This window comes from Phasianus colchicus, chromosome 1, assembly GCF_987193195.1.
Source record: "Phasianus colchicus chromosome 1, bPhaCol1.hap1.1, whole genome shotgun sequence".
In the NCBI taxonomy this organism is placed as follows: domain Eukaryota; kingdom Metazoa; phylum Chordata; class Aves; order Galliformes; family Phasianidae; genus Phasianus; species Phasianus colchicus.
The window spans coordinates 12,816,486-12,841,103 of record NC_143436.1 but is presented as its reverse complement, the minus strand read 5'-3'; the positions used below and the strand labels follow the sequence as shown (position 1 = coordinate 12,841,103).

The 24,618-nt window shown below is 38.3% G+C and overlaps 1 protein-coding gene across 8 annotated transcripts in view; it reads right to left on the bottom strand.

Annotated features, from left to right (window-relative positions):
* The window catches only part of MAGI2 (membrane associated guanylate kinase, WW and PDZ domain containing 2), a 708,093-nt gene that overhangs the window by 250,806 nt on the left and 432,669 nt on the right, over positions 1-24,618 (bottom strand). For all 8 annotated transcript variants that reach the window (XM_090135446.1, XM_090135412.1, XM_090135421.1 and 5 more), the window contains exon 4: positions 511-726. In XM_090135446.1, coding sequence (XP_089991572.1) covers positions 511-726 — 216 coding nt within the window. The remainder of the gene's footprint in view (positions 1-510; positions 727-24,618) is intronic.

Genomic DNA, 24,618 nt, shown 5'->3' with positions numbered 1-24,618 from the left:
TCACAAATTTATTAATGTGATGACAGCTTTACTCTTACATTGCAAAGATTTAATAACAATTTATAAAAGTTCCCTTTAAAATAATAATCTAGTTAACTCTGCAGTGAGTATCAGCTTCTGAGAGCAAGGAGACCTGAAGCACAGAGACAGGATTTGACCAAATTGCAGTTCTCTAGACTCCTTCTATGGTCGGTAAAGAGAAAAAGGTGCTTGGGTTTGATTTCCTAACAAACAAATCTAAAACAAATCACCAGAAGTGCAATCAGAAAGAAGATATTTTTCTCTTCAGACTGTAGGGTGGTGAGCTCACAGGCAGACCTGACTGTAGCTGAGGTGAGTCTCCAGAATGGAGGTGAGGCATTTTGTTTAATGTTTGACAGGAAATCTATCACTCAGAATTCCTGGCTTCCAGTCATGCAAGACTTACTTGAGCATTCATATTCTCATTGTAGGAGACAACTGGAAAATTTGTGAATAACAGAAATGCACTGCAAAGTAAGAAGAACAGACCTGGTGTTACTGTCACGTCATTTCCATTGACCACAGGTCTTTCTTCCTCTTCCTCCTCGGGTGGTTCAATACCTGTCTTCTCCATATTGCTCACAGACTTATTCCTCTTACGTTTGCCTTCAGCCCCAGGAGTGGCACCTGGAAGGATCTGATCAGTTACATTTACCAATAATGGAGCTGGTTCTGCTGGAGGCTTCGGTGTGCCGTAATAGTTGTCTGCAAAGATAAGAGAAAGAAAAACACACAAATTAGCAGAGGTGATTCTACTGCTTCTTTTTCTCTCCATTTAGATTTGTGGCATTTTCTGCTGTAGGATCTAGTTCATGAGATAATATGAGTTCAGAAAGTTTTCCACAAAGTTAAAAACTCAGTTTTCATGAAATAGTGTTTTTTTGATGTCAACACTAGTGAAAAAATCATGCTCACAAATATAACCATACCAACACCTCTTGAAACTTTAATGGGGTAAATTAATATTCCTCTCACCCAAATACCTAAGAAACAGGCAGTAAACCAGAGCTCTTTTCTTGTTTCAAACTACTAGTTAAGACAAATTAACATTTATGCCACAATACAAGAGTTTCTGAAGCATCAAAAGGCCCATAAACATATTGATTACTCACCAAATTACATCATTTTCATACCTCCTAAAATTATCTTACTTACTTCGAAAGCGAATAATTATTCAATGATACAGAGATTTGCAGTTTCCAGTAATGCCTGCACTGCCTCATTTTTCATATTTGTCAAAATTTTGCTATTCATGAGCAAACCTTCTTGTAATAGTTAATGCTAATATATTTTCAAAGAAAGATGAAACCTTATGCTTTGGGGCTTAAAATTATCAGAGTACTAAGAAATTCTCAGAAGATTTAAGGTGGCTGACAGATTACTCTCTATTTGTCTCATGAAATTTCTGGCAACTTCTGAATCATCCACTTTCTGTCAGAAAGATCACTAGATTGGGTGGACTGCAGTGTGATCTTATCTATCTATATGGGTGTGCGTGCATTTTTAGCACATCTGGTCTCAAAAATTATAGCTCAAATTTGTTTGTATGGTTAAAAACAAAACATTAACATAATTAAATAAAAGAACGTTGAAAATATTAGTGAATCCTTTGTGGAAGAGAATATAAAGAGTAATAAAAGACATAAAGACATACTATTTATACAAAGTTATTTTTTGTCATCTAAAAGTTGCCTTGAAGAGCAGTGCACATGCCTTACCAGTAGATTTTCCACAGTTAATAGGGGAAACTAAATATACTGCCTAGCTCTGAGATACTTTTCCAAAGGAAAAAGCACTTATCTAAGGAAGGTGCTGAAGGTATTTCTAGACCACAAACTTCAATCAAATAATAATGTAACTTACAAGAATGATTTCAACTACATTAGGGATGTAAAACAGATAGAGAAATATGTTAATCTGTGCAGTAAAGCATTGTAAGAGCTACTTTGCAGGTAGAGTAAATATTATTTCTGGCATTCCTGTATGTTCCCCCTGAATTACAGTGTTCAGCCACATGACCACTTCAATATGGGTAAGTAACTGAGCAGTCTTACAAGTACTGAATACTTTGAATTTTCACAGTGGTTTAACAAAATATTATTCATAACAGATGTTTCTGTAATTGTAAAACACTGCAGGAACTTAGTGTGTTAAACGGCCTTCATGCTCACTCTAGGCTTAGGGCTGGCATAATGAAAACTGACTTGTTGAAGATTTTTTGGTGATCTAATGAGATGGCAGCAGTTTAATATGGAACCCAGATGTCAGTGAGGAGTGAGCTGTGCCTTGACATGGCTAGTTGTTGCCTGTCCTCCCATGCTCTAGTTTATCTGAGTAAGGGAGGTAAAGAAGGGAAGTGGGACTTTGGGTCTAAAAGAGGAGGGGAAATATACAGTGATGTGCTTGCAAAACCGTATCTCCGAAAAATGCCAAAATCAGACCTGGTCACTGTCAGACCTCCAAGCTCTGATGGTCCAATTACTGTCCTGTTTGGAGTATTTTGAGAATACCTGAAAACTGGTGGTCAAAGCACAGCTAAATTGAAAACCTAGTTTTCTACTTGTGTAAGAACAATACTATCTTTATTGGTAAGAAGCACGTCTCAAACAGTACATATTTTGAAAAAAACAAGTTTGGCAAATCTAAAAAGTCCTCCGTTACCTAAACCCTTTTACCAGTCTGAAAGTCAAAGTGCTGCCATAAGCTTTAAAAAACTTGTCCACCAATTTCATAAATATCAGCTCAGAAATCTAAAGGTTATAGGTCTGATGTTATACAATCTGAAATTAAAAGTGTGGTGCCTTGGCTTTTATCCACTTGTTCTTAGTTCTGCCATTGTCAAATAAAAGCTGCTGCAGTAGTAATTAGCACTAATGCTAATATTCGGAATGGTAGATAAGAGGATTAAGAATAAAAGACATTTTAAATCAAGGGTATGCTCATTCTATTTTTGGGTATTAAACACTTCTTCATTTTGACTGACTGAATGCACGCATCACTGGGAGACAGACAAAAGTCATAACAAAAAAAGTCCATGAATATGATGTATTGCAGAATCACAGAATCGTGGTTGTTGGAAAGGAACCTTTGGAGATCATCAAGTCCAGTCCCTTGCTAAAGCAGGCTCCCAAGAAAGTAGCTTACACTGCTTCAACCTGGTGGGTTTTGAATATCACTAGAGAAGACTCCACAACCTCTCTGGGCAGCCTGTCACCCTCACAGTAAAGGAGTTTGTCCTGATGTTTGTATGGAACTTCCTATGTTCCAGTTTGTGCCCTCTGTTCCGTAGCTGGGTACCACTGAAGAGCCTTGCCCCATCCACTTGACTCCTGCACATTAGGTATTTATAAGCACTGGTCCCTTCCAAGTCTTCTCTTCTCCAGGCTGGACAGTCCCAGAAACAGTGGACATTTAACATTAGAATCCAAAGTAGATTCTGTTCTTTCAGTTTCAAACTGAAAATCTAGTCCAATTTCCAACTTATGCACTCATCATAAGACTGTATATTCTATGGTCAATCAACCATTGAGTTAAAACTGAGTTTTGCACTATTATCTGTTCTATGTATATCAAACGCATTCATAAGTAGTGCCAATAAAAATAACATAGTAGACCCCGTACCTTGACGTAATCAGTGTATCTTAAAAATAATGAAAAAATCCATGGAGTTCCAAAGGAAATATATATATATAGGATGAGGACTAGACATTTCAATGAAAGAACAATACTCTATTAAAGAAAAAATACAATCTGTGTCAACTGTAACCTCCATTAAAAAAATATATATATATATCTTGGCCTTGAAATTCCTCAGCTAAACTTTTGAGCTTAGCACAAGGGCTTGCTATGGACTTCCTAACCTCAGTGGTAATGTGCTAGGCAAGTTAGTGAAGACAAAACATTATAATGATGGGATTTCCTCGTACAGCCTCAGCAAATGTCGTATCTGGGCATAATGCAGAGACTAAATTTTTAAACAACATAACTTTTTGCTGCAATGGTGTTTTGAAAAGCTATGATAAAAGCAGTTCTTTTATCTTGCCTGAGATAGATTCAGATTGATATTGTTGAAATACTGATAATAAGGCACTGCAGTTCAGCTTCCTGCATGTACAAAAAGCACACCAAAGAAATAATTTCAATTGTGTTCAATTTAAAAAAGCCAACAAATTAATAAAAAATAAATAAATAAAGCTTACTGAAAGAGAAAACAGATGTTATGCTTATTGGTAGTCAAAGAACCATACGTGTAGAAGCTTAGGAAAAAGGAATGGAGCACAAAAGAGAAAACACCTTTCCAACATTACGCAAAACCCTATAGTACCCTCCCTTTTGAATGCTGCCTGCTGTTCCTATCCTTGCCTCTCAGAAATTACATGGGGGAACTAAAGAAGGGCAATTAAAGCTTGGAACTGCTTAAATTGATTTGGAGCTTTCAGCTTGGAAAACGGACAATGAAGGGGGATATGGCAGATATGTATAAAATCAGGAGAAACCTGGGAAAGTGCCTAGAAAATAAATGAATGGATGCCTGGCTTCTCACTGCATGGGAACAAGAGGATGCCCAATGAAATTAACAGATTTAAAATGAGCAAAAGAAATTTTTTTTTTTCATAGTATGAGAAAACAGTGGCATTCACTGCCAGATGCAGCCAGTATCACAGAATCAGTCAAAAAGCAACAATACAAGGACAAAGAAGAAAGAATTGTACAAGCCTATTAAATGTAATAAGAAACTCAGAATCAAGTGTTCCATACAATAGAGATTGCTGGAGAGGAGATGTATCTCTGCATGCCCTCCCTGTTCTTATATTACTGGCTTTAACATTTACTAAGGGGCTGTAGGAGAGACGGGTGCAGGGTACAGTTCCCTTTGGTTTGGCTCAGTATTGCTGCTCTCTTCCTCAGGTGTCTCCTGGCTGCACTCAGAAAATGTGTGCATGCTCCCTGCCACCCCAGCACAAAGTCAGGAGGTCAGCTGAAGCCAGCAGCACTAAAGCTAAGCTCTTTGCATGAGACCACGCTAAAAGCCTTCACGCAGGCAGGCAGTGCAGAGCGAGTATTTAATTGCAGAAATGCCACCCTGCTTAATCTATCTCACTGCTGTGCCTGCTTGTCTCAGTGCTCCTATTTCCAAGTGCAGCTGAACGCTGGAGATGGTCTAACCTAACCTGCCTGACTTTGCTGCTGAAATGGCCTGGAAGCCACAGTTACAGTTCCCGAGTGTTCCCTGCCACTCCTAAGCTGTATGAAAAGGTCTCCCTGATTCTGCAAGGAGTCAGATAAAATTACTGGGGAGGTTTGCCCTGGTGACAGAGAACAGATCAGGAAATCAAGAGGGGCACAAAAGACAGAAAATGAAGAGACTAACACAGCTGTATTTTTTCTTAAACTGAGCTCTCCTATCTCAGGAAGTAGTACAACTTTTATCGATAAAGTATTTGATGATGAAGGAATAGATCTGAACTTGTTTCCTCCGAAATGGTAAGCCCTTTGGGAAAGAAAAAATGTTTTTGGTGGGAGTACAGAAGCAGAAGAGTCATCACACTTAAGAGATAACACAGCTCAGATCTAGTGATGTTCCCTATACTGATGTGAAAGCACCAAATATGTGGCACAGGGTGGGACATTCCACTTTCATTCCTCCTGCAGGGAGCAAAAGAAGCGAAGTGAGGGGAAGGAGGGCTTTTTGCCAGATCTGAATCTCCATCTTCATAGAATCATAGAATCATTTGAGTTGGAAGGGAGTTTTGAAGGTCAGTCTAGTCCAACTCCCCTGCAATGATCAGGGACATCTACAGCTAGAGCAGGGTGCTCAGAGCCCCATCCAGCCTGAAACCATCAGGTTTTGTAGGAATGGCAATATATCAAAAGTTCCCAGAGCTTCACTGGTCTCCTTTAACAAACAAAAATTCTAGTCTGAAAATGTGTTACAAAATAATAAAGATGTTGCTGAGGAACTAGGAGATGACAGCAAGAATCACACAAGAGATGTGCCAGAGCCAGAAGCTTTTAATATGAATATTTCCAACTCAGATCTGGGACTCAGATTCTAAGCCCAGAATGAGATACATGTTTCTTTTCACACTTATTTTCAGAGTTGGATGAAACAATATCCAGCAACAAATACACCCCAACTTTTGCTTACTCAGCCCTCTTGTTTAGATTGATTTGTCTGTACTGTTTATATAGCTTTCAGTTGCTGAAGTGTCAGTCAAAATTGTGTGAATCAGCCACAACAAAATGTAGAAGACAAATCTTGTTTTTCAGTTATTAGAACAGTAACTGCAAATGCTAAATCTCCTCATATTTCTTATATGGCCACCAACTATTGATACTAAATTAAGAGGAAAGTAGCACGAAGTCTAATTATTGATGGGATATAAGGTGTACATTTGATATGTGATCACACACTGATCACAAATACACATGAAAAAAAAGTCAGTGAATTTGTACACAGAGTTTGTGTAAGCAAAATTGGCTAAACTTCTAATTAAAATAATAAATGAGAATGTTCTATTTGTTTCAAAGGTGATAGCTGCATTTGTTAGTTTCTTGAGTCCCACTGCATACATCAAGAAGCAGCCTTCAAATTATTAATTACATAGGTCGCTCCAAAAGTAATGCCTCCTCATTATTTCTATGGAAACAACTGCTACAAAGAGTACAATAAGTCTGCTAAATAGAGAAAATTCTCAGCTACAAAACACTATTATTCATCACAGTCACTATCATTAGCTATGCATTTTCACCAGCTATGAACAAAATCCTGCATAATGCACTCATAAAAATCTTCATCGGTGGAGGAGACCCACTGCCATTGTCACCACTGCAAAAATGTACCATCCACTGCCCACATCCACTGGTTGGTCTCCACAAATGTTCAGCAAGTGTCAATGAATGTCAATGGGTGCCATTCTTTCTGCATGGAGGAATTCAGTGACAGACTTCTGCTTCATATGCACTTCCACATCAGATACCCCTCTGCTGCCATACCACCAACATCCACCTCTGATGTCATAGTGCAACATAACAGAATAGGAGGGATTACTTTGGGAGCAGCCCTAACATCATCTAAGTGATAGTAAAAAGCTAACAAAAATGACATTAAAAAAAAAATATGAACAATGCAACATAACAATGAAAAGAGATCTAAAAGCTGTATCTCCATCTGTAGTGGCACAGAGAATGTAAGCCCTAGGACAATAGGATTCAGTCTTCTCTAGACTGCAGAGAATTGAGCATTCTTTGGATGCAATTTTAAGTGCATGTTTTTGGCAAGCTCCAGAAGACAGCAGAAATGAAAACCTGTGATTTTAATATTACTTAGGGTAGCCCCAACACACTGGCAGCATAATCAGCAGGGCAAGATCATAAGCGGCTTGTGGTCTCATAAACTTTGCAATAAATGCTCAGTATAAATGAGGTGAATGAGTTGCAGATACCTTCTTTGTAGGTTATGACATCTGTGTACAACAGATTTTGCATACTTCTTAAATGTGGGCTTCATGGACATTATGAACTCTGTGTAGGCCTCCAGAGGCCAACCATGTGCCATTACCATGCTCTCACTTCACTGCTCTGTCAGATCTACACACTGCTTTACCATGGAAGTAGGCAGGATTAATTTGGTTTTGTAACATACTCGTGGTCCAATCAATCAGCATATTCACATGATATTATTTTATTCTAATTTTTCTAGTTACCTATGCATGTAGACCATTCTTTAGTATGCCATAAAACATGCTCTGCAGTGCAAATGTGGAATAATTTAAAACTGCTGAAGCTTTCTCTTGAAATTCTTGCAACCACCTTATAAGATTCCTGAAGAGGAAAACAGTACATAGACATTGTTAAAATATAATTAGTGATGTATTTTAACAAAATTCAAGACAATTACCACCTCCTTAAGGAAGTCTTACAAACTTCTTTTCACCCACTCACCCTGAGTGAGTAATTTATTTTGACGGCTGACTAGACTATAATTAGGGCTTTTTTAATCACTGCTGTAAGGTTGGGTGAGTGGATTTTGTTCTTGGGTTCATACATTTTCATGATGGTTTTGAAGCGCTGTTTGATGGATCAAAGTTGCCTAACTCCTGGTGCTGATGCTAAAGTGGGATTCAAAAATAAAGCCTTCTAAACTTTTTTCATTTTAGATTCTCATTTATATTATTTTTGCTCAAGATGATTGTGACATTAAGATGGTAAAGAGGTCAGAAAAAGTAGACCTCTCAAGATTTAAGAAAAAAAAAAAATAATAATAATTACACTTATTTATTATACACTTAATAATAAGTGTAGATTTCTGATTACATTTTTGAACACATCTCTTAACTTCTACAGTGTTTTTGCTTTACAGTTAAACTTTGCAGCTAACCTTCAGTTTCTATATGTTCAGCCAGTAACTGAAGATTTCCCTACTAACCTTTTGAATCCAGATTGTGTAGTTCTCTGGACCTTGCTGATACATTAACATCTGAGTTAAAAATTAAAAGTAAAATTTATTTACTTTTGGTGTTGTGTCATACTTAGTTATATATGATACACAGAAGTAATAATGTTGGATATATATTAACCTCAGGGTTACTTTTTATAAAATCTGTTTTTCATCCTTGCTATTTTCTTACTGTTTTGCACTTTTGCTAGGGCCAAAGCTACCCAAAAGGAATAGTGGGCATGGTGTTAATGGATTGACAGCTGCACTAGATGATATTAGAGGTCTTTTCCAATCACAATGATTCTATGGCTTCATGATCTTCCAGAAATCTCAGGGTTCTGCTACAACAGACAGGGCAGTGTTAAGAAAATGTTGTGCTTACATCACCAATGCATTCCCTACAAATGCTCAAACATTTTCTGGCAAGGGCTCACCAGCTGTTTCCCAGAGACAGAGAGATTTTGGATGACTTGTGTTGCTGTGACTCTTCCCCAGGCAGCATTCTCATTTAGGTTGGTCTCTGCAGCTTCTGCTAACAGACATTAGGCAGATATGCTAACTTCTGTGTCAACTAATGACATTTTAATAACTGGCTTCAGGATTGTCTATTCATCTACATTAAAATTAAATCACTAATTATAGCTGCGGATTTTTGCCCAAGAGTGTTCTGGCCGCCAGTGAATGCAATAGCAGAGGAAGTTTCTAAATTCACAAATATAGGAACAGAGATTGCCAGACTGTCAAACTTTCCAACATCACAGATCAGCTCCTCATCTTCTCTTGCTCCAGGTCCTCAGCTGTTCCCAGTAAGAACTATTTTTTTCCAGAGACTGGGAAAAGGCTGTTGAAGTAAGAATATGTGAGATTGTTTCTGTTTTCTAATTAATTTTTTTTTTCATGAAAAATATTAGTAGCAAATCAATTCTGATGAAACTGATGCAGTATATTAAATCTGTATAGGAGGTCTGAATCAAATATGATTTTCAGAAATTTTGAAGACATCCAAATTAAGACATACAGAATTAATATGCATTTAAAAATACATACTTTCCTTGGGGAAGTCACTTTGTGCTTCATTCTTTTTTGAAGATTTCAGACTCTTAACTTTCCTCTATCTTTGCTTCCATATTTCTTCTATTTTATATAGCTTCTTTTTCTTTTAGCTTTTTTTTTTTTTTTCTTAAGAATGTACTAGAGTGGTTTTATCCTATAAATATTCAGCATTCCTCATTTGTTACTGAATCTTTTAGCTATTAGCAGTCCCATCTATGAATTTAGGCACATATGGTTATATCTTAAAAGTACAAGAATCAAGGAGAAAGAACATTTTCACCTTTAAAGAATACGATACTGCTTGAAGTGTTTTCATCACTCCTTTAATTTCTTCCAAGTCCAAGCCAGGTGAATAAAAATAACTCTCTCGAACACAAAATCATTTGCAGTTGGGAAATAACTGTTCTCCCATCAGACCTTAGAATTCCGTGGATTGAAGGTGGAAATACATTTCAGATAAAGTTGCTATAAACTGTCCTGTGTTAAATTCAGGTGGAGGTGGCTATGGGAAAGGAAGAGACTTGCTCCACAAAGATTAAGGTCCTGACCTTCTTTCTCCAAGATATTCTTCAAGTTTGTACGTCCCTCTGAGCAGCAGAATAAATCAATTTTAAATAATGGCCTAGAAGGGAGATGATTGTTTATCAGATGCTGTGCACGCTGCACATCATCATACAACTCCCAGCTGCCAGGAAATATAAAGAGACCTTTAGCTTTCAAGTTTTGATTTTACACTGAGTGTAACAGAAGTGAAAGATATAAATAACATTCCTTAAAAGGCTACTGTAACTTATTTAAGGAACTTTACAAACATGAATCACAGAAGTATGAATGCAGAACATTGGAACAAGACTGCAACAATTCAGCTTGACAAATATATTAGTAACTATTTTGCTGTATTTTATACATTTTAAATCAATCCCATCATCTGTCCTCACCCTTGAAAGAATGACACTAAAATTTATCTGAAACTTCCACCTTCTCATGAAAGAGTTTGCTAAAAAATTTATTTTGTTGAGCTCTCACAGTCCTGACTACCTTAACTGTCTTTTGACTGAAACAAGATGCTGGAATAATCCTCCTCAAGTTTGACTAGTCCTGTATTTCCCTTTTTATAGGGAAATAATTTTACAGACCTATTTTATAAGGATATATTTACAATTTCACAGTAGCATTTTAATGGATTTATAGTTGGAAACCTGTTGTCTCCAGTTCCCTTTTGACAACCTCAGTGAGGCACTCTAGGCTGTTTGTCTGACATTTTCTTCAAACTTTCTTCTTCCAGAAAGAATTTGTAATCTTTGTATTCATTCATTTAAGTTGCTACAGGAAAACTCTATCTTGTCAGTTGGAGAGGTACACAGGAAATATTTGCCTTATTTGCCTAAGAAGGCATCTGCAGATTGTCCTAGATAGACTTCTTACACACACAGATTAGAACCAAGCAAATTAATATTAGGGTCTGATGTGATAGATATTTCCTGGTGTCATTTCATCACATGGTTAAAGAAGAACTCAGTATAGAAGGAAGCAATCTTGGATTGTTGGAGTGAGTCCAGAGGAGGGCTATCAGGATGCCCAGAGGGCTGGAGCACCTGTCCTGTGAAGGAAGGTTGAGGAAGTTAGGCTTGTTCAAAAGGCTCTGGGGAGACTCCATTGTGGCCTTGCATTGGGAAAACTGGATGGGGACTTTTTATCAGGGAGTGTAGTAATAGGACCAAAGGTAACAGCTTTAAACTAAAGAGGGGAGATTTAGATTACATATGGAAGAAATTCTCTGTTATGAGAGTCATAAGGCATCGTTTGCCCAGAAAAGCTGGGCAAAAAGTGAGCCATTGAAATTGTTGGGTGGGACTCTGGGCAACCTGATCTAGAAAAGGGTATCTCTACCCATGGCAAAGCAGTTGGAACTAGATGGTGTTTAAACATCCTTTCCAACCCCAACCATTCTATGATTCTATGATTTTCTAATAAATGAAGATGTCCACTTGAGTTTTCTAATTCCTAAACTATATAATGGGCCATTTCTAGGTTTTTCTTCATTAAGTATGTGAAATAATTAGTTTCACAATGTCATTCTTCCCAACGGAATGGAGGATCACTTTCAATCAGGTACGGCACACTGGGGAGCGCAGTGTGAGAGCCTAAATAACCCCTTGTTGCTTCAGCTACAAGATCAACTGGCCTCAAGATTATCAAGAAAGTACTGTTGTCACAAGAGTATGTGCTCTTTGTCATATGTCAAAATTCATTTTACACATTATCTGGGCATGAATAAGATTGCTGTGGAAATGTGTAGTATCTAGGTGCTTCCCACTCATTTCTTGGCCATGACGGTATTCAGGCACAAATAGACACTATGGTCCCAAGGCCAAAGATCTCTGCACACAAAGAACTGGAGAAGTGCAGAAGCTGTCAGACTAAATTATTGTTACTGGAGTTGATGGTCCAAATTTTGTACTTAATTTATGCTAGAAATCTACAAAGCAAATAGATTTTTCCCTAGTGAAAGCTGATAAGCAGTGGAAACAAGAGATGTTAAAACACAACCACACCATTCAGCTTGTCTCTCTGAGATAACATCTAACAATTGCCTGAAGGTGATTAGACAAATAGTTAAAAAAAGAGTAAACAAACCTGTTATTTACCAGGTTGACTGCTTAAAAAATTTCAACTAAAGAGGGGGGGGAAAGAAAAAAAAAAAGCAACAGCTGAAAAATCTGTCCTATATCTTTTTTTTTGTTGTTGTTCTCTGTCAAGGACAGCCAAATGTTTTTGATGTGTGGTCTGCACAGTCATTACAGATTGAAGCCAACATGCACAACTGTCCAAGTCTTTCTTATCTCTCTCTTTCCCATTGACACACTGTGTTGCCCTAGGCTACTTTTTGTTGGCTGTCCTTGTTTTGCTTGGCTGTTTCATTCCTGATCCTCAAATCCTGTTCTGGGGTAAAAGACTTTTCTACTTAGTCATGGATACCTCTTGACTCTGCCCTGTGAGCCACTGAAGCAACAAAGGGAATTAAATGCAAAAAACATCTGTCTCTGTCTGTCTTTAGCTTTTGAGCACTGCAGCTGATAAAAATTCCCTGGTAATGCTCAGTCAGGTCCTACAGAAAAGCCAAAGGGTTATTCTTGAAAATAAAAACCACATCAGTTAGGTATATGTAAATTCTTTCCTTTAAATATGCATCTGTGAGAGAAGCAATCTGTAAGATTTCTATACTTTAAATACTGATGCAATTATAGACATTCCTGCTGTGAAAAAAAAATCATAATCTCAAATTCTAAGTATATCAAAAAGATGATTGTTTCATTTATAGCAAAACCTATGTGGAAGACCTGTATTAACTAGAACCTTTATACTTTCACAAGACTACTCCCTTACAGATACAGATATCTAAGATTCAATTCTCTTTCCACATGAGCATAACTCAAATACTTCCAGTGATGTTAATAGATTTACAGTGTTATGAAAGAGATGAAAAGTTCAAGCGTTTAAGAAGTGCAGTTCTGTGAAACAAAGGGTTTTTTTTTTTTTTTTATACTTGAGTGATTACTTATGACAGAATTCACCATATTTACTCTTGTAAATGGCAAATAATTTCTCTTTAATTTTCATTCTGGAAAGAAAATGGCTAAGGAAGAGTCACAAAGTAATAACAACCTTGAACACTTGCACAACATTTCACATTTCAAACTGCCTTGGAAATATAAACCAATTAAGCTGTCTTTATGATTTATGCTAAGGGAGACAAGAAATATATAAACAAAGTCAAACTGAGATGCAGGGCTTCAGACTACAGCTCTGTGAATTACAAATCACAGAAACAGCCTAGGGGTGTAGAGCATAGGGGACTGGGCTAATGCTAGAAGTGGAAGATAAAACCACGTGACAGACTGTGTAATAGCTAGCATGTTGTTATCCAGTTGGTGGTATATGGTCACTTCTTTCTATATGCAACGGAGAACACTTAAGTACACTACGTGGCTAAATAAGCATTATCAGCTGTCTTTCATCACTACACTTTCATCACCTATCGCTCATTAGCTCATTAATGACTTTCTGGAGATATCTGATTTACAATGCAATCACTCCTAGTACTTCTGTCTAAATTGATAACCAAAGGGCAATTAAAATCAGTGCCCATACCAGTTCATTAGGTGATTTAAGGAGGAATAGCTGTGCTTCTGGTTCCTTTTAGAAGTACATTGTTAACATTAGGAGCATAAATGTTAATTAGAGTAATGACTTTATTCAGCAATTTCTTTTCTACAAGGCCATTTGGATCAGAATCCAGCTCCTCTGTTTGAAAGGGCAAGTTCTTTTTAATTAGGACAGCTACTCCATTGGCACGAGTAATAAATGTGGAAAGAGATAAAGGTCTAACCCACTAGGATTTTTCCATCTTTTTCTTTCTGTGTAGCATTCACTATTTTGAAAAAATCAGTTGTACTCAGAAAAAAAAACTGTAAAGTCTTCATTCTTTTAATGTTAATGTACAACTTCTACATTTTTTTTTTGCAGCCCAGATATTCTCATATGGTCGTTTTTGAGATACATTCTCCTCCTTGCATGCTTGAGTGGGCAGAGCAGGAGCTCCAGGTCATTGCTATTCCACTGGATGATCCCCCTAAGGCAGGGGTCTGTGCCAGAGTGAGACTAGTTAAGAAAAAGCTTCAAAGACTATTTAATTTCAAGCCTGGTCTGCTTTTGTGCATCTCTCACCCTTCAATCACGCTCTGACCCTGTCTACGCACAAGCATGCAACTGAGAGAGGACAGGCTGCTCTTGGCAACAGTAATGCCCACTGCCTTGCCCAGTGCTGACCTGAGCTTCAAAGGAAGGGAGTTCTGATTTGAACAAGGAAAAATCCACACAGGAACAAAGAGATGTGACAAAAACATGTGGGGTGGGGAAAGAGAAGAAGAGAACACACCTCTGCCCTGAGAAGGCAGGAAACCTTGCCTGGACTGGAATAGCCTTACAAACTGTCTAAAGACCATTACCACCTTTTGTTCTAAAGAGTCAGGATACATTATTACAGAGCAGTTTGGCTTCTCACCAATTCAGTGCCTCTCAATATTTCTTAACTCTGCCCTTTTAGGTGCATATGGTCTGGGCATATTCAGTTACAGCTATTAGTGCCAGAGAATAGTCTTGAGTCATCGCTGTCATAAAGGTGTCAAACAAGCAGTGGTCGGAAAAGAAGGGATGAACCCATCAATGCATAACAGGATTTATCTATAAAGGTACCATTTTTAATGTCTACCAGTGATACTGGAGTGAAAGACAAAGAACAGGCTAGTATTCATGATGGAGGGCACTGAAGAGACCGCAGTTTCTTCATTTGCCAGAGCAGAAGGATGCAAAGGGAGACCTCTGAAAGGCTCTGAAGACCCTATTGCTGCGGAAAGAGGACCCATGGGCCACAACTCTGACTCTGAAAGAGTTAAGGATAAGGGCTAGATATGACTGGAGCTACACACATAGTCAGTCATCAGCTGACTGATGGGAACCAAGTCCTTCTGGACACAAGGACCCAGAAGAATCACTGATTCCAATCCTTGGCTCCATACAGGAACACTCAATAATCAGACCATATTTCTGAGAGCACTGTCCAAACTCTTCTTGAACTCCAGCAGCTCAGTGCTGTGCCCACCGCCCTGTGGTGCAGACCCTTTCCCTGAGCCCTTCTCCCGCCCCTCCCCTGACGCAGCTCCATGCCGTTCCCTCGGGCCCTGTCGCTTCACACAGAGCAGAGCTCAGCGCTGCCCTCCGCTCCCTGTGAGGAGCTGCAGCCGCCATCAGGCCTCCCCTCAGCTCCTCTGCTCTGGGCTGAGCAAACGCAGGGACCTCAGCAGCTCTTCTTTTGCTCCTCTATTGCTGGTCTACAAACTTGTGGCCAAATTATGTCTGCAAAAGCACGATGTGTAGATCCCCACAGAAAATAGAAGGGTCTGTTCTCCACATCAGAAAATAAGGCGACACATGCAGCAGATGCGTGCAGGTGTATGCACACACATTCACACATACATATGGTGCTTTATTCACAGAGTAGATTTCTCATGCACTCACGTGAGTAAGAGTGTTGAAAGCAGTTTTTAGTTTGTCCCTGACCTGGTCATCATGTCAGTGTGAATATGCAGCTATATATTGAATTTATTTAATCCTATAATTGGCAGCAGTGATTAGTATTTATAACAACAGTGTAGTCTATTTTCTTGCTTATGTCCAGCTATTACTCGGTCTATTTGACTTGTTTGTACCAAGCGCAATAATGACAGCCCAAAATAGTAGAAATAAGTTATCCATCCAAAGTGGGCCAAATCCTGCTCAGTTCTGCTCCGTGATGTTATTGAGGACAGGTGTTTGTTGCAGCCGAATTTGAACCAATATGTCTAAACTGCAAAGCTTTCTGCACTACATATTTGCGGTGTTGAAGCTACAAGGGTCAGCACAATGACACGGTGATGCAGGTAGTAAGCCTGAGAGGCCACTTTATACTTTCCAGCCAAAATGTATAGTAAATGAGAGGAATATGTAACTATTACTATAAAATAATTCAATGGTGTAAACCTTGCTTTATGTGGTTCACAGTGTCAGAAAATCAAAGGTTACAAAGGCATGGAGAATGTATAGGAACAAGATCCTCAGAACAAAGGCAAGATGGTGATTACTGAGCAGGCTGCAAGGAAAAACTTACAGAGCTACTGTCTGTTCTGATTTTTAAGCCGTGTGTCCCACATTAAAAGTGCCATTCAGAATGATCCGAAAAGTTGCTGCTGTGTGCCATTAAAGTGCTATGTTAGCAGCTACTTCACTAGTAGCTCCCTACTACAAAGCTTTTGTATTTCCTTTGGAAAGGCTGAATTTCTATGCACGTTTTCTGTCCAGGAGAACTAAATTTACAGTTTTTACAGATGGCATTGACACTGTATTCACTAACCTTGCTCAGCAAGACCTATTTCTGTGTAAGGATCCCAAAATAGCTTTTGGACTGCAGCAGTGTTGCAGGTTTGGAACAAAAAACCTGAGGCTAGTGGAAGTTGTACCTGACCCCCATTCCTCATCATTACCCTGTTACTGGAGCATCATTCTTATTGATAGTTCATGCGAGCGCTTCTAGCTGATTTTGTCTGAAGCAGACTGTAGGGCTGTCAAGTATAAACTACTCTGCTGGCAGATAAATAAGAACTATGAGAAGGAGAGGGGTAGGAGAAGGCAACTGAGCTGCCAAGGTGTATAGATCCTCCACCAGTGCATCTGCTTCCAGGGAGAATGTCTGTCAATGCCTCAGCAAAGCAGTGAAATCCATCTGTCATACTGACATAAGTAATTTAACTCAAACACTGCAAAATAAAAGATGCAAGTGTCTTTTAACCCATTAGGTCTTTCTTGGCTTTATCATTACCCTCACATACACATCTTCATATTCTATGTCTAAGCCTTCTTTAAGTTTCTCGCAAAGTTTCAGATAAAACACAGTCACTGATTTACTTGAAGAAATTGAGGTGTGGATTTCTGTGAGTATAGATATTTATTTTACCCGTATTTTATGACATATTTTATAAATTGCCATGCTGATTAATCATCAGACTCTACATTTTAAGAAGGTCTAATTTTTTTAAAGTTCTTTTAAAAAATATTTATCTTTTATTTAGACTTTTGGCTAGGAGGTGTCTTCAGGGAAAATTTTTAGTGAAATCTAACTTATTTGCTATCTATGTATATGTCAGTCACTGAGAACATCAAATAGCAGGTTATACACACTAATAGCCACTTGTCATTTTCATCTCCCTTTTTTTTTTTAACCTCTCCAGACATAACTTGCATTAGATGGAACTGAAAAGTTAACATGCAGAACTATTTTCAAAGAGGAAAGCCAGAAGATATTTCTCATTCAAACGATTACATTTTAATTTAAAAAAAAAAAAAAAAAAAAAAAAAAAATTGTTGAACTGAAAATGTTTTTTTTTTTTCACGGAAAAGAAAAACAGTGAGATACTAACAGTTTTATCAAATCTATCCCTAAGATAAACCCTAAGACAGGAGGGAAATTGACTTTTTACAGGGGCAGATAAGACAAGGTGGAACAATTTTAAACGAAAAGGTAAATATAGTTTAGATGTTAGGAGGAAATTTTTACTCAGAGAACACTGAGGCAGTGGCATAGCTATGACGGCCCTGGAGATGTTCAAAGATGTTGGATTGGGGCCCTGGGCAGCCTGGCCTATTGGAAGGTGCCCACAGCAGGGAATTTGGAACTGGATGATCTTCAATGTACCTTGCAGTCTAAGCCATTGTATGATTCTGTATCTTTTCCTCCTAGTAATTCTTCTTTCTAACTCAATCAGATTACAGCTTCTTATCTGTTTTATTACTAAAAGGTAATAATTGAGTAAATCTTCTATCAATATGCATAAAACTAATAATTAGTATTCTATCTCCTATAGCATTTTTTAATACTTCCAAACAGCTTCACAAGCATTTGCCAATTCAGTCTCAGAACATTGCTCTAAATTAAGAATTGTAGCAAATGTGTTATAAAATACATTTGAGATTAAGAACAGTATTGTTCGAGATTTTTGCCCACTCATGCTTTGAAACACAATTATTTCCTATACACAAAATGAATCCTTATTTTTAAAACACTGATACTTATTTAAGCTGACTGCAAGGGAAACAATTTCTGGCTAATGAAGCTCTTTACAGAGTGGAGCAGAGAAAACCAGAGGGAGCTTTTTGCTGGATGAAGAGGCCAATGCGATGCACAGTAACAATCTATCAGAAGCCTCTGGCACTGCTGTTGTGGTGGGGAGGTGCCACACTGATAATTCTATTTGGCATTATAAAAGCAGATAGTACTCCAGTGTTCTTTGGGACATAGGATGCAGATTTTAATTGTACTTTTTACATTTATAGAATAAACAGACGGTGTGTCCTTCTGAGACAGTCTTGTTATGGAGTTGTAAGCAGCCAAAATCTCATGTGCACGTGTCCCATGCGCTGTGCAATACCCAAGCAGAGCACCCGCATTATCTCTGGGTGTGTTTGTACCTGCACAGGCTCCCAGCACACAGTAGTGCCCCCAAATGCTGCCTGTGTGCCGCTGGACATGCCTGTGCCTCACACTTTGCCTCATGGGAGTAGCTCTTTAACCATGCCTTCCCACCTCCAGTGTCACACTGGCAGCAGCATGTTGGGAATGCCAAAACTATTATATGGCCCCATCTGCTGTGAGTGCTGAGAGTGCCAGAAATAGATTCACTCATGATGCTGTGCAACATAGCATCACAACTTCCGATCTGTGTTTGGAAAGAAAAAGGATTCCCATCATGGGACTGCTCCAACTCTGACCTTGCCCATGGTGTTTGCAATTTGTCACTGCTGGGGGTGCACCGATGTGATGATGTACCTTCAAAGCAGGGCTCTGCAGAAGTTACTGCAATCTGAAATAAGCTACTTCTCTTCCCTCTAGGAATTATATTAGTTACTAAGAAGGGATAGTAACCAGGTTCTCTGATTGTAAAATAACATGGTACCTGTGTGGACACATCCTCCTGTGAACATCCTTGAATTAATTGCTATTCAAATTATTGCCTGTCATTTAGAAAATAAATCCAGCCTTAACTTTAAAAAATTAATACATGGTAACCATATCTAATTACTTGCCTCCATTGCTAAAAACATGTGCTTTGTCTAACTGAGCAGGTTTTAGTTACAACCAGTGGAGTTTATATGCTGGCTGTGAGACTGAAGAACTATCTATTACTTGGTATCTATTTCTGCAAACACCATGGAAGTACTTGCAAAATGTGACAAAGTCACCCCTTCAGCTTCATTTTGCTAAGCTAGACAGATTCAGGTCTGAGCAACCCACATAAATCACATTTCCTGCTCCTATAATGTTTTTCATGAACTCTCTCCCCTGATTTGTCATCTTCCTGCTTAAATTGCATGCACCATAACTGGGCAGAGACAGCCAGGACAGTTTAAAGCAGTTTCATACACAAAGGTTATTTATCCTCCCAAGTGCTGCTGGTTTAATTCTCTGCTCCACAATCACCTTATATCTTTGCCCTGATACCAGAGCAGGAGCTCACTTTCAGTTAAAATATTTTTCTATGCCCTTACACCTTTTAGGTGTCAGAAATTATAAGAAAAATAAAAAACGACCCATGTAAGTGTGCCCCAGACTTTTCCTTCATGAGGACAAGCAAGCAAACAAACAAAAGCCCCAAGTAAACCCTTCACCATTTACCTAGATAATCTAAGTCAGGTGTAGTCTGTCCTTTACCATCTACACTCTCCGCTCAATAAAACGTCTATTTACAGATGTTTCAGTCTTGCCTTCTAAGACTGAGTAGCACAAGATTCAGTTAAACACATGCTGAAATCACACTGAAAGTTATGTCCTTTGTCTATCAGCTTCTGTAGGAAAACACTGTTTTTAGACACTATTTAATAACTACTGATGCATAAAAAAGATGTCTCTGGGGTGGTGTTGCACAGAAGGAGCTGTGAGAATAAAACAAATTAATCTCAGCAGTGATAAGCCAATGCAGATAGACAAACATTTTTTGAATCATTTATTTTGTAATAAGTCATTACCACTGAGAAACCTGCAGAGCGTTGGATGTTCAAAAGTTTAGGTAGCAGAGAGACCTATGTCAAAACCTGAGAAAACAATGAAAGATGTATATGTACAGGAGTATGGATTCCATCCCGTTACTGACAGCAGCTGCAAGACAAGCTATTGGTGCAAAAATGATACATGAGTGATATTAGCTACCTCTACAGTTTTGTAACTTTACATGAAGAATGAATGATATACAAATATATTGAATCCATCCCAGACTGTTGACACATTATAACCTTGACTATGTAAGCACAAAGTCAAAATTCAACTAATTTGTCATTAAATGATGCAAATATAATCCTTTACATTCACTTTAATAACCTCTTTTCACATGTTCAAGAAAGAAGTATGTTCTTATCAAGGCTTTTATCAACACTTGCATTAAAGAAACTCCCTAGATATTTTGGCTTCTAGCTAGGCTCCCACAATAATCAGCTGTTTTTCATCTGTGACTTATTTAAGCTAAATAAGCATGTAGCTATGCTTAGAATCAAAGGATCACAGGATAATTCAGATGGGCTTGGACCTCAGAAGGTTGCTAAGTCCAACCTTCTGCTCAAAGAGGAGTGACCTGTTGAGTCAGACCAGGTAGATCTGGGCTTTATTGAATTGACTCTTGAAAACATCCAAGGACACAGACTGTACAATCTCCCTGGGCAGCCTACTCCACCTTCTGATGCCTTTGTGGTGAAATTTTCACCATCTATCCAGATCTATAGCTATTGCACAGGTTCATAAAGCCCAGAATACATTTGGCCATCTGGATCCCTCAGAAGTCTTGCTCTCAAGCATATTGACTATTCTTTCTGTTCGCTATTATCTGAAACCCTGATGACAGTGCCAGGATAAACGTCTCATTTGTCACTGGCATCCATGTAGAATGCAGACAGTTAACCACTAGGCTCTGCAGCCCACCATTCAACCAGTTTTTTACCCATCTATTTGTATCATGCCATTACACACTTAGACATTTGGTTACAGTCACAGTATATGGCATAATGGAAGAAAGATTAGAATCAAACTTTTAGTTCTCTTGATCTAGTGAAAGCTAAACTGATGGACAGCTTGCATTTGATTAATGTGACTTGATGATGAAGGCAGCTTCTTATTTTTGCTGAGAATTTACCATGTCAAAGGCAGATTCATAAACGTATCTGAAAAAACTACAGTTTTCACAAAAGCCTTCACATGTGAATATTGTAACTGATTCTGATACTTGTTCATGAATGACTGGCTTCCATGTCTCTGTTATGAGTGGGCGATGGAAAGAAGAAACATGAGAAGATGATAAAACTGTGAAGACAACAAGCTTTGAAGTTAGGAATCTATTTGATTTTATTGATGAATAATTGGAATCCCCATTCACTAAAAAACGTCTTATGCATTTTAGTATTGTAAAGGATCACTCAAAACTTATTATTCACTTAGTGCTAATCATCTTCCAGGTGCTTTAATGATTAGAACATCACAAATGAGGGAAAATGTGTGTGTGTGTGTGTGTAATATTATCTAGTTCAGCCCCTGCCAGTACAGAAGTTTTTCTTGCCTTTGTCCTACATGCTCATATAAAAAGTCTCTTTAGGTACTGGAAAGTCACTGTAACATCTCTGCTGAACCTCCTCTTTTTCAGGCTGAACAAGCCCAACTCTCTCAGCCTTTCTTCGAAGGAGCTTCAGCACTCTGATCATCCTTATGGCTCTCTTCTGGATCCACTCTAACAGCTTCATGTCATTCTTATGCTGGGGTCCCAGATCTGGATGCAGTACTCGAAGTGGGGTCTCACAAGAGTTATTTCTCTGAGAAAGGCACCTCATATGGGGAATGTGGCACAGCAATACAAATACTTAGCCTTGCAAACCACCGAAGTAGCTCTGTAAAAATACTAAGCTTGACCAATGAGCTTTCATTTTTTCTTTATCATTTCTAAATTCATGGTTATTACTCTTCACTAAAATACATATGTGGTTTTCTTTGGAAAAAAAAAAAATGTGGCTCATAAAGGGTTTTGAAGGACAGTATGGTTAAAAACTGATCAGACTAAGTCAGGAAAACTTTCCAGGCAGGAGAGAGCAAGGCTGCACAGGTATGAGCAGAGGACTACTCTGGAGGATGGCTATGGAAAGAGTGAAACATTTCTTACCATTACAGCCAGATATTTTCTATTTTGCTTATTTTAATTGGTGACACACCACAAAGATGCACATACAGAAAGAAGTGGAAATTATATAAAATATGTCCAAAGATACCCACAAGTCTGTCTTACTTGTCATCTTCAGTATTCCTTTCAAAATGCATCAGACGTTTAAAAAGCACTTAAACTCACAGGTAATTCAAGTGGCTTTCCAAGTGCTTTGTACAACCCTTTTTCAACCTAAAATGGAAGTCTAAGATTACACTAATTCTGTTTTTCATCCCTGATGGCTTTCTCTGTAGCTGTCTGTTTGCAAGACAGGCTCAAAATGACAGTAGTGTCCCATGCACTGAAATAAAAAGGAAGGTTTCCTTAGCAACAATATCGACAAAAAAGCTCTCATGATTTTCTCCCTCACTCCTGTGTCTTCTTAATAGCTTGAATAATCCAAATAGTGGGGAAAGGCAACATGCATTTGATCTTAATGAACTGCAATGGCTAGAGACAGCATGAAAGCAAGCAAAGGTATCTGAGCTATTTATAAACAAGTGGATCAGATGACTCAGATTCAGCAGCATTTGGAATTATTCATATTATTTTCAGTGAGTCATTTAAGGAGATACTTAATTGTGTCAGGCTGTGTGCAGAATATTCTTAGACTTTCTTTTTACCAGCAGTTCGATCTGATAACTGTGATATATAGGAGGCCAAGTATGAGTTTTACCTTCAATACCATTGAGAAATGGGGAAAAAGGCAGTAGTGAATTATCAGGGTGTAAAATGAAGTGGCCATTTGAATCCTGAACTCTGAAGATGACTTGGACTTGTTTGTGGCTTCTTAGCCCCAGATCAATTTTCACCAGACCTGTTTCCCAGACATCAGTTTTGACTATTTGGGGCTTCTTTTAACACCTCATCTCATATACAATAGTCATTCTATCCATAGATGGATTTTTCCCATGACTGTGAAAATTGCAGAAAATATCAAACAAAATGAGAAAAACAAGTCATTCTTTGAATGGAGCATTATCTGTTTGTTTTCATTATTTAGCATTTAGCATTCACAGTATTTATTCAGCATTTACAATTACAGATTTCTGTCACTTATTATAAGACGGCTCATCCTGAACAGCTATGAGCATCTTCAATGTGACTGTAGATGATGAGGACTATTTCCTTCTTGTGTTACTATGGGAACATCTGCCATATTGGAGATGCTAATCGGGGATATGCTCCTCACAGCTACCTTTACACCAACCTGTTTATCGTTGCTTCTGAGAATATCTATCTAAAAAGTAAAGTTACCATGCTTCAAGGAAAGGAAGCCCTCTCAAAGTCTGGCCACAGTTAACAACTGAAATTGACTCCATATTCTGGCCTTCAGTTTCTGGATAAAACATTGACCATGAGACTACCAGCTATAGAAACTGGAAACATAGCTGAGAACAAAGCAGAAAAATGAGCACTCCCAAAACTTCCATAGTTGAATTCTACAATTGGAAGCTAGAGGCATTTGACACACAGCCAAATACTTGTCTGAGATGTTAAGTGATAAGCAATGTGTAATTAACAAAAGTCTTTGCTGATCCTTCTGGGACTGAGAAAACATCTAACTATCATTAGCATTCACTGGATGCCAAGACCAAATGTATAAATATTACATTAGTCAAACATGAATATAAATGAAAAATGAAGTATGTGAAACTAGAGCACAAAGTGAATGTAGAAAAAATTGGGAATGTCAGAAATGGGAAAAAACGATTCAGTCACTGCAACAAAAAATTCATTGTTTATGACAATAGGGACTGACACTGAACTTTGTAATTCAATCCACTTCACTGTGTGGGACAGGGCAGTTGATAACAACATATGAACTTAGGTGTCTACTGTTAATGCACAAACTTCCAGGATGCTCAGTAAGGATACAGTCTTGTTGATCATGTGTAAGTGCCCCAGTACTGGACTTAGGAAGGTATCAGGGACAATAAGGACTGAAAGATTTGAAAAAGGAGCTTGAAAAAGAGTTTGAAACAGGAGATGTGTCCTTCTGGAATAGCAGCTGGAAGTCCACTGAGATACACAATGCCTAGATATATGAGGACTGCTCTCAAATTGATGCCTTTTATTTTATTACATTGGTCTACAACATCAGAGGTGGATGTTAGTGTTATGGCAGAAGGAGTTGAACCTTCCCATCCGTATTCCGTTCAATTTGGTGCCATATGACAGATAGCAGCAGAGGGGATGTCTGACAGAATGGCGTCTGACGTGGAAGTGCACGTGAAACAAAAGTGTGTCACTGAATTCCTCCGTGTGGAAAAAATGGTGCCC